This window comes from Zophobas morio, unplaced genomic scaffold (assembly GCF_036711695.1).
Source record: "Zophobas morio isolate AGI-343-1 ecotype UQ-CSIRO unplaced genomic scaffold, CSIRO_AGI_Zmor_V1 ptg000010l, whole genome shotgun sequence".
NCBI classification, from domain to species: domain Eukaryota; kingdom Metazoa; phylum Arthropoda; class Insecta; order Coleoptera; family Tenebrionidae; genus Zophobas; species Zophobas morio.
The window spans coordinates 1,072,815-1,081,831 of record NW_026972115.1 but is presented as its reverse complement, the minus strand read 5'-3'; the positions used below and the strand labels follow the sequence as shown (position 1 = coordinate 1,081,831).

The 9,017-nt window shown below is 35.5% G+C and overlaps 4 protein-coding genes across 4 annotated transcripts; all 4 read left to right on the top strand.

The window, feature by feature from the left end:
- The first annotated feature begins 3,182 nt into the window (after positions 1-3,182).
- LOC135126427 (octapeptide-repeat protein T2-like) lies at positions 3,183-3,876 on the top strand. Its single transcript, XM_064052476.1, has 3 exons — positions 3,183-3,250; positions 3,431-3,575; positions 3,652-3,876. Exons 1-3 carry the CDS (start codon positions 3,183-3,185, stop codon positions 3,874-3,876), a joined length of 438 nt encoding a protein of 145 aa, XP_063908546.1.
- Positions 3,877-4,442: 566 nt separating this feature from the next.
- LOC135126426 (splicing regulatory glutamine/lysine-rich protein 1-like) lies at positions 4,443-5,783 on the top strand. The gene is made up of 3 exons (XM_064052475.1): positions 4,443-4,561; positions 5,205-5,325; positions 5,640-5,783. The coding sequence occupies exons 1-3, from the start codon at positions 4,443-4,445 to the stop codon at positions 5,781-5,783; spliced, it is 384 nt and encodes a 127-aa protein (XP_063908545.1).
- A 48-nt stretch (positions 5,784-5,831) lies between these two features.
- Positions 5,832-7,413, top strand: LOC135126425 (uncharacterized). Its single transcript, XM_064052474.1, has 4 exons — positions 5,832-6,005; positions 6,192-6,392; positions 6,600-6,847; positions 7,347-7,413. Exons 1-4 carry the CDS (start codon positions 5,832-5,834, stop codon positions 7,411-7,413), a joined length of 690 nt encoding a protein of 229 aa, XP_063908544.1.
- Positions 7,414-7,581: 168 nt separating this feature from the next.
- Positions 7,582-8,264, top strand: LOC135126424 (uncharacterized). The gene is made up of 2 exons (XM_064052473.1): positions 7,582-7,912; positions 8,173-8,264. Exons 1-2 carry the CDS (start codon positions 7,582-7,584, stop codon positions 8,262-8,264), a joined length of 423 nt encoding a protein of 140 aa, XP_063908543.1.
- The last annotated feature ends 753 nt before the right edge of the window (positions 8,265-9,017 follow it).

Below are 9,017 nucleotides of genomic sequence, written 5' to 3'. Positions count from 1 at the left end.
CGAATAAAATGTCTTCCCTCATCTCTTTTTATGTTGAAATTTTTATTTGTTCTATTTATATTATTTATAACTTTTATTTCTAATAATTTCAAGCAGTTATGTATTTTTGAATAATTGTGTTTTTCTAGCAATAAATTTTGCAGTTTTACTTTCTATAAGTGATAGACGTAACCAACAACGGGGTTTAAATACGTTATCCTATACATCTAGACTTTCCACGGTACCTAGAAATTTACATTTTAAACAAGTGATTTGTCGTCAATAAAGCCGAGAATACAGTCAGATTATTCCAATTTAAAACACCACGAACAAAATTCTCCCTCCCCTAAAACCGCAAAACGTCTTTTTTTCCCGTTCATCTGCAAATAAATCACACGTCTCTTTGAACGATCACCCGAGAGGCAATAATAAAGAAAAAAATCCCCCAAATTATTTATTAAATGGACTACACCCCCCTAAAACCCATCCACTACTAGCGTAAAAAAATGGAGCGAGCTTATACGACGGCCATAAATACATCTTAAGGTTGCTCACGTCGTCCTTTTATTGAAATGAAAATTTCCAAGATGTAACCTCTAGACGGATCGAATAACTCGTCGCAACACCTTTTATGCATTCCTACGCAACGGAACTCCCCGACTATGACTCGTACTTACTAAGGGGACTGTTTCCCCTATAATTTACATAAATTTCATCAGGAAAGGACCGTCCAGGAGATAAAGCGGAAGGTCAGCGCGATCTCGAGACGTGGCATTTATTTCGATAAAAAAATTTCAACGGGGGCCGAGGGTGTTTTTTATGGTTATTGGACGCTTTAGTCCGGAGATGGCCGCCCCCGGCTCAATGGTCGATGCATTTTGAGTGGGCCTAGATCTCGTGCGAACTGCTGGGGATTCAATTTAATGAAAGGCGGAGGGCTCGGTGGGGTTTTCCGGTCTAATTTGCTTGAGTTATATGCGAGAGAACGACAAATAATTCTCGCTCAATTTTTTCATAGCATGACAAGCGATAATGTAGCGCAATTTACAATGCACCGCTAAAAACTCATTACTACACGTCGAGCACCGTCTAGTTGCCCCCTTATCAGCGATTTTCTCATTTATCGGGCCGAGATAAAGCGGCGCCATATTGGCATGAAAGCGGGTGTTTCCCCTGCACTGTAAATCAACAAACATGATCCGGAAGTTGTTTAAATCGTGATTTAGTTGCATGCATAGAGTGCGCGATCGCTGGTTCGATACGGCCCTGGCACGTCGCGATTATCTCTTTTTCGAACTCTAAATATAGGGATAGCAAGATGGGAGATTACAGCGTGAAGGCTTTATTTTGCCCATTACTCACGCGGTTTATTTAATAATTATTTTGCGGAGATTAGCATCGGTGTTTTTATTAGTTTATGACGGCTGATACGGTCCTGCGTGTTGTACGTTTAAAAGATAGGGATCGATGCATTAATGAAACAATTAACTGAGCTTTCATGATCATAATTTTAAACGAAATTTATGAAGGGGAGGTGGAATGTTACTAGGAGATTTGTGGAATGTAAACAAAATTTAAATGGAAATGAACGTAAACAGTCTAAGGTTGAAACAGAAATAGAATGCTAAATACACTGCTAAAAATGTACTCTATTCTATAGTTGTGTCATATATATTTAATTTTAAAATAAATCAATTCTGATTGAAAATAATGATTTCATTGTAATATATGTTTTTAAGTTCTCTAACCCAACCTAAGCGCGCAACGCGTCCTGATTAGGAGAGCTAAACCCAATTTGTTTCAATTGCTTGAGACGCAGAGTTTTCCTTCAACGTCGCAAATAAATATAAAAATGGTGACAGTTGTTGGAACAATAACTTTAAATAAAAAAGAATTTAAATTAATAAAGCATTTAACAAACACAACTTTAATTTTGTTAAAAGTCATGTAATATGATATTTATGATGGATTTTACGGTTGCGTGTTTGTTGTTTTAATACCGAACGTGACAATAAACTGTGATTAAACTCTACTTCCAACAAATCTTAACATAAAATCAGGGACGTATTTGCAAAATTTCGTAATACGTATTTACGCTCTGTCCAAATCATGCCAAAACTATACTAGTCGATCAGAAAAAATATCCGTTTTATTGAAAATGTATCTCTTATCTTATCGGAAACTCGAAAATGTGATATGACATCACAGCGGTTTTGTATGAAGTGTTTTGAATGCCTCAAAATAAAAAGAAAATAGACAAATTTAAAATTTAATATGATACTGAATATGACACAGAAAACTTGGTTCAAACTTATTTAGACAGAATTTCCCTCCCCCTGAGTCCAGCAAATCGAGCTTCTTCGAGAAATAATAAAATGTGATTTTTCGATTTTTCTATGATGTTCTTTACATATTAAAAAATTATTGATCAGACGCAGCATCAGAAAAACATAGTGGCTCAGTAGTTTCAGAGATTATTTGTTTAATAAAAATCGACACAGACGACAGTGGAAGACCTATTTTTACATATTCTAGGATTTCTGAAACGTCGAAAAAGTTAACCATTCGTTCGAAGTGGAGAAGGCACAAAAAAAAATTACTTCAGTAGACCACTAGAGCTCTAGTGACTTATCTGTACTTCTATAGTATACAGCGTGTTATTGAAAGGTACGTACAAAATAAAATCGGCAGTTGGTCTCGAAGTATGGGTGCTAAAAGTAAAAAAAAGTTCAGGTAAAAGTGTTTTCCTTTTAGAGATAAAAATTATTAAATTGTATGTCCAAATTCGTTGTACGCCTCTGATAAAAAGATCATTTTTCGTTTCTATATCAACATTTAGTCTTGACAAAAGTTTTATTCTTACAGTTGCTAGGATTTACTAAAATAAATTAATTTTACCTATTTATCCTTCAGTAGCGTCTAAAAAGTTTGGATAAGGGTTAATTTTCCCCTTATAATTTTGATAACACAAAATAAGTTTTTCAGACTTCTTAGACTTCCCGAATAACTGTCAATTTTGTTGTACGTACCTTTCAATAACACCCTGTAGAACTGGTCCATTAGCCGAAAGGAGTGAGTTTTATAAAAATCAAAACTCATAGTATCAGTGGAGATTTTTTTCGTAGAAGAAAGAAAGACAGAAAGAAAGGAAGAATGAAAGAAAAGGAAGAAAGGTGGGAACGGAGGAAAAGAGAATGAGAGAAATGGAGAAAGAGAGAAAGAAAAAGATAAACACAGAAAGGGACAAAGGCAGAAAGACAAAAGGAGAAAAGTAGGATAGGAGAGAGAAAGAAAGAGGAAAAAGAGAAGGCAGAAAGGAAGAAAGAAAGAAAAAAAGAAGGAGAGAAAGAACGAGAAGAACAACAAAAATCACTTACAACAGAGAATCTCTACAAGAATTTATAAAAATCAACACTTATAGTATCACTGGAATTTTTTTAGAACGATGAAGCAAAAGACAATATTATAACACTGAAAAGAAAGAAAGACAGAAAGAAAAGTGGAAAGATGGAAAGATGGAAGGGGGGAAAGGGAAAAAAGAAGGGGAGAAATGGAGAAAGAGAGATACGGAGAAAATTAAAAGGGGGGGAAAGACAGTAAAAGGAAAGAGAGAAAGAAAGAAAGAAAGGTAGAAAGGGAAAAGTAAAGACATATAGAGAGGGAGAAAGACAGGACGGAAGGAAAGGAGGAAGGAAAAAGGAAGAAAGAGAGGAAGGGAATAAGGAAGTAAAGCGGAAATGCCGCAAAGGAGAATTGGAGAAAAAGCAAAGGAGAGAAAGAGAGAAAGGAAAAAGAAAGAAAGAGAGAAACACAGAAAGAGAGAAAGGAAGAAAAACAGAAAAGGGGAAAAGGAGGATAGAAGGGAGGAAAAAAGGGGATAAAGAGAAGGGAGAATGAAAAAAAAGAAAGCAAGAAAGAATAAGAAAAAAGGAAGAACTAAAGAAAGAACTAGAAGAACAACAAAAAACCTACAAATCTCTTTGTTTAATCAGAATCAGATAGTGTAGAAATGGTTTATTCGCCGAAAGGAGTGAAAACAAATCTACGAGAATTTATAAGAATCAATACTCATCAGACAGTATTATAAAAGTTAGAGGTAAGAAAAACAGACACAAAGGATGAAAGAAAAAAAAAGGAGGAAGTGAGAAAGAAAGGAAAGAAGAAAGTGAGAATGGAGGACGGGGGACAGAGAGAGAGGAAGAAAGGTGGAAACGGAGAAAAAAAAAAGACAGAAAAAAATAGGGAAATAAAAGAAAGCGAGAAAGACGGAATGGAAGCAAAGGTGGAAGAGAAAATGGAGAAAATGAGGAAGGGGAAAAATGAGAAAATCAGAAATGGAAAAAATCAGAAAGGAAGAAAAGGCGATAGAGAGAGAGAGACAAAGAAAAAAAGAAAAACGGAAGAAAAAGAGAAACAACAGAAAGAGCGAAGGGAAGAAAGACAGAAAAGGAGGAAAGGATAAAATGAGAGGGAAAAAAGGGCGAAAAGAAGGGAGAAGGCAAGAACGAAAGAACAGGAAGAAAAGTGGAAAGGGAGAAAGGGAAAAAATTAGAAGGAGGAGAAAGAAAAAAGAAAGAGAAAAGTAAAGAAATATAGATAGCGATGAAGACAGGACGAAAGGAAAGGAGGAAGCAAAAGGGACAAAGGGAGTAAGGGACTAAGGGAGAAAAAGGAAAATGGAGAAATAGCGAAAGGGAGAAAGAAAACAGAACGAAAGAGAGAAAGAAACAAAGAGAGAAAAAGACAAAAAGAATATAGAAGAAAGGAAAAAAGGGGGAAGAAGAGAAGGGAGAAGGGAAGAAAGAAAGAAATAAAGAAAGAAGGAAAGAACGGGAAGAACATCAAAAATCTCTTACAATTGTCTTCATTGAACCAGAATCAAAAAGTGTAGAAATGGTTCATAAGCAGAAAGGAGTGAAAACAAATCTCTACCAGAATTTATAAAAATCAAAACTCATAGTATCACTAGATTTTTTTTCCTAAAAAACGAATGTAGCAAAAGACAATATTATAAAACTGAGAAGAAAGAAATACAGAACGAAAGGTGGAAAAATGGAAAGGCGGAAAGGAAGAAAAGGGAAAAAAAGAAGGAGTTAAATAGAGAAAGAGAACAGGGAGACAATTAAAAAGGGGGAAAGAAAATAAAAAGAAAGAGAGACAGAAAGAAAGAAATGTAGAAAGGGAGAAGTGAAGAAAGATAGATAGCGAGAAAGACTGGATGGAAGGAACGGGGGAAAAAAAAAGAAAGGAAGGGAGAAGGGATTAAGGGAGAAAAGCGGAAATGAAGCAAAGGGGAAATGGAGAAAAAGCCAAAGAGAGAAAGAGAGAAACACAGAAAAAGAGAAGGTAAGATAGAGAGAATGGAAGAAAAACAGAAAAGGTGAGAAGGAGGATAGTAGAGAGGGAAAAAAGGAGGCGAAGAGAAGAGACAATGGAAAAAGAAACAAGAATGAAAGAACTAGAAGAACAACAAAAACACCAACAAATCTCTTTGTTTAATCAGAATCAGAAAATGTAGAAATGGTTCATTTGCAGAAAGGAGTGAAAACAAATCTCTACGAGAATATATAAAAATCAGAACTCATAGTATCACTAGATTTTTTCCTAGAAAACGAATGAATCAAAAGACGATATTATAAAAATTAGAGGTAAAAAAACAGAAACAAAGGATGAAAGAGAGAAAAGGAGGAAGTGAGAAAGAAAGGAAAGAAGAAAGTGAGAATGGAGGACGGGGGAAGGAGAGACAGGAAGAAAAGTGGAACGGGAGAAAGAGAGAAAAAAATAGGGAAATGAAAGCAAGCTGACAGTAACAAACAGAGAAGTAAAGAAATATAGAAAGCAAGGAAGACGAAATGGAAGCAAAGGAGAAAATGAGGAAGGGAAAAATGAAAAAATCAGAAATGGAGAAAATCAGAAAGGAAGAAAGAGCGATAGCGAGAGAGACAAAGGAAAAAAGAAAAACGAAAGAAAAAGAGAAAAACAGAAAGAGAGAGAGGAAGAAATTCAGAAAAGGAGGAAAGGAAAAAGTGAGACGGAAAAAAGGACGAAAAGAGAAGGGATAAGACAAGAACGAAAGAAAAAAAAGAAAAGTGGAATGGAAGAAAGGGAAAAAATTAGAGGAAGGAGAAAGAAAAAAGAAAGAGAAAAAGAAAGAGGGAAATGGTAAAAGGACAAAGAGAGAAGTAATGAAATATAGATAGCAATGAAAACAGGACGGAAGCAAAGGAGGAAGGAAAAAGGGACAAAGAGAGGAAGGGACTAAGGGAGAAAAAGAGAAATGGAGAATTAGTCAAAGAGAGAAAGAGAGAAAGGAAGAAAGAAAACAGAACGAAAGAGAGAAAGGAACAAATACAGAAAAGGACAAAAAGGAGATAGGAGAAAGAAAAAAACGGAGAATAAGAGAAGGGAGAAAGGTAGAGAGAAAGAAATAAAGAAAGAAGGAAAGAAATAACTGTCTTCATTTAATCAGAATCAGAAAGTGTAGAAATGGTTCCTAAGCAGAAAGGAGTGAAAACACATCTCTACCAGAATTTATAAAAATCAAAACTTATAGTATCACTGGATTTTTTTTTTGTAGAGAACGAATGAAGTAAAGGGCAATATTATAAAATAAATAAAAGAAAGAAAGAATAAAAGACAGGAAAAGAGAACGTGAGAAAGGGAAGAAAGAAGAAAGTGAGAATGGAGAGAAGGCTAGGGAGAAAAAAGAAAGCGGGAAATGGAAAAACGGTCAAGGAAGAAAGAGAAAATGGAGAAAGAGGGGAAGGGAGAAAATGAAACAAAAAAAATGGAGAAAAGGAGAAAGGAAGAAAGAGCGAAAGAGACAAAGGGAGAAAGAAAAACAAAAGAAAGAGAGAAACACAAAGAGGTAGAAAGCAAGAAAAGGAGGAAAGGAAAAAAAGAGAAAAAGAGAATGGAAGAAATGGAGAAAGAGACAAAGGGAGAAAATTAAAAATGGGAGAAGTAAAGGAAAAAGGAAAGACAGAAAAAAGTGGAAAATTGAAAAAAGAGAAAGAGAGAACTAAAGAAATATAGATATCGAGAAATATAGGGTGGAAGGAAACGAGGAAGAAAAAAAGAGAGAAAAGGAGGATGGGAGTAAAGGAACAAAACAGAAATGGAGAAAGGATGAAAGGAGGATAGGAGAGAGTAAAAAAGGGGGAAGAAGAGAAGGGAGACAAGAAGAAAGAAATAAAGGAAGAAGGAAAGAAAGAACGAGAAGAACAACAAAAAGCACTTACAACTGTCTTCATCTAATCAGAATCAGAAAGTGTAGAAATGGTTTATTAGCAGAAAGGAGTAAAAAAAAAATCTCTACAAGAATTTATAAAAATCAATCATCGTATGACTACAAATTTTTTTCGTAGAACGAACGAAGCAAAAGACAATATTATAAAACTTAGAGGGAAAAAAACAGAAAGGAAGAAGGAATGAAAGAAAAGGAAGGAAGCTGGACAGGGAGAAAGAGAGAAAATTAAAAAGGGGAAAACGAGAGAAAAAAAGAAGAAAATTAGGAAATAGAAAAACGAGAAAGGGAGAAATGTAGAAAAGGGGAATAATTAAAAAGGGGAAAAATAGAGAAAAATAGAAAGAAAGAGGGGAATGGAAAGACAGACAAAGGGAGAAAAAGCGAACGAGAGAAAGAGGAAAAGAGGGAACGAAACCAGAAAGAAAGAGAGAAACATAGAAAGAGCGAAAGGAAGGAAGACAGTAAAGCAGGAAAGAAAAGTGGAAAAAGAAGAAAGGAGGAAGGGAGAAACGGAGAGAGGAAAAAGAGGGAAAAATGGAAATAAAGAAAGAAGGAAAGAAAGAAAGAACGGGAAGAACAACAAAAATCACTTACAACTGTCTTCATTTAATCAACCTCAGGAGCCTATGGAGAATAAGAAATTGAGGAGAGAGAAAAGAGAAACGAAAAGACAAAATTACTCAGGTGCAATTTTTTTGAATACCTAACTATTAAAACCAAAAATTGTTAACCGAAATAATAAAACTACTATTAATACAATAAGTAAATAAAAAATAACCAGTTGCCACTAAACGAGTTTTATTTATTTTTAATTATCAAAAACTCCAGGTTCTTTTCTCATTTTTTTCGTAAAAAAAATCTTTTTACAAAATGTTCTTGTTCCGACGCAACATAAGTAAACAACTGTAATCCTCCGCATACATTTTATTGGGTTAAGCTCCCAGAGTCTGCGGCGCTCCCGCAAGAAGTAAGCTCAGGCATTATCGATGGGCAGCAGCACACCTTGACGTCGTACAAGTTGATTAAGCCTCTCTAGGGAGGAAATTCTCGAGATAACTAGCTGATTGTGTATGCGAGATAGAATAATCTACACTAACAGACTGATTACACACGATACACAGCAGCCGCTAGCGCTCCTCTAAAGGATTAGTTCTTCAGAGGTGCTAAATGCTCTTAGTGCAACAACTGAAGGATCTCTTGTGGATGAACACGTCAAAGGCTTCGCATAAACAGGTTTTTGAGATTGGGTAATTGCGCATTATGCATGGATCTCATTTAAGAGCTAATCGCGCTGTGCTGGGTAATAAGCTCTACCACACAAACTGAAATAGCTGCTCATTAATACGCACTAAACACCCAAAAATAGCTTCATTGAGATCTCGACGACTAACTTTCGAGTTCGGTATTTATTTTAGTGCAGGCGCCTCACCCTGAGGATCCGAGTAGCAGGTCAAAATTTGCATTTTTTATGGATCGAGCCTAAAATTGAAGAACTTTCCCTTTCACTTTGTTTTACTTATTAAGAAAATCATTTAGCGGAGAAGTTACAGGAGAATGAAGAAAGTTCGAGTCGGACGCGTTGCGGCACGCCGTTTTTTTAAATAGTTTAGGCTTCCGGCCAAAATAACAAACGAGAAAAATGTAGATTGCCTATCATGGCTAAATCTCGCGAGATTTTTTCAGGCTGAATGTCTGAAAAAATTGTGCAATGTTGACTTCGATTAATCACCCAATTGTTGACAATTCCTCACCTGTTTGGTTAAATCCTCATTATACCGTGCCGCTTGCA

What these genes read in the sequence shown, in the direction of transcription:
- LOC135126427 (XM_064052476.1), top strand. Translation starts at nt 3,183, where the DNA reads ATGGAGAAAGAGAGAAAGAAAAAGATAAACACAGAAAGGGACAAAGGC. An exon ending in AGAAAGACAAAAGGAGAAAA is followed by an intron (nt 3,251 to 3,430) that starts GTAGGATAGGAG and finishes AGAACGATGAAG; the next exon opens with CAAAAGACAATATTATAACA. An exon ending in TTAAAAGGGGGGGAAAGACA is followed by an intron (nt 3,576 to 3,651) that starts GTAAAAGGAAAG and finishes GGAGAAAGACAG; the next exon opens with GACGGAAGGAAAGGAGGAAG.
- LOC135126426 (XM_064052475.1), top strand. Translation starts at nt 4,443, where the DNA reads ATGAGAGGGAAAAAAGGGCGAAAAGAAGGGAGAAGGCAAGAACGAAAG. An exon ending in AAGAAAAAAGAAAGAGAAAA is followed by an intron (nt 4,562 to 5,204) that starts GTAAAGAAATAT and finishes ACTGGATGGAAG; the next exon opens with GAACGGGGGAAAAAAAAAGA. An exon ending in GAAACACAGAAAAAGAGAAG is followed by an intron (nt 5,326 to 5,639) that starts GTAAGATAGAGA and finishes GTAAAAAAACAG; the next exon opens with AAACAAAGGATGAAAGAGAG.
- LOC135126425 (XM_064052474.1), top strand. Translation starts at nt 5,832, where the DNA reads ATGGAAGCAAAGGAGAAAATGAGGAAGGGAAAAATGAAAAAATCAGAA. An exon ending in GAAAAGGAGGAAAGGAAAAA is followed by an intron (nt 6,006 to 6,191) that starts GTGAGACGGAAA and finishes CAATGAAAACAG; the next exon opens with GACGGAAGCAAAGGAGGAAG. An exon ending in AAAGAGAGAAACACAAAGAG is followed by an intron (nt 6,848 to 7,346) that starts GTAGAAAGCAAG and finishes TTTTTTTCGTAG; the next exon opens with AACGAACGAAGCAAAAGACA.
- LOC135126424 (XM_064052473.1), top strand. Translation starts at nt 7,582, where the DNA reads ATGGAAAGACAGACAAAGGGAGAAAAAGCGAACGAGAGAAAGAGGAAA. An exon ending in GAAAAGACAAAATTACTCAG is followed by an intron (nt 7,913 to 8,172) that starts GTGCAATTTTTT and finishes TTAAGCTCCCAG; the next exon opens with AGTCTGCGGCGCTCCCGCAA.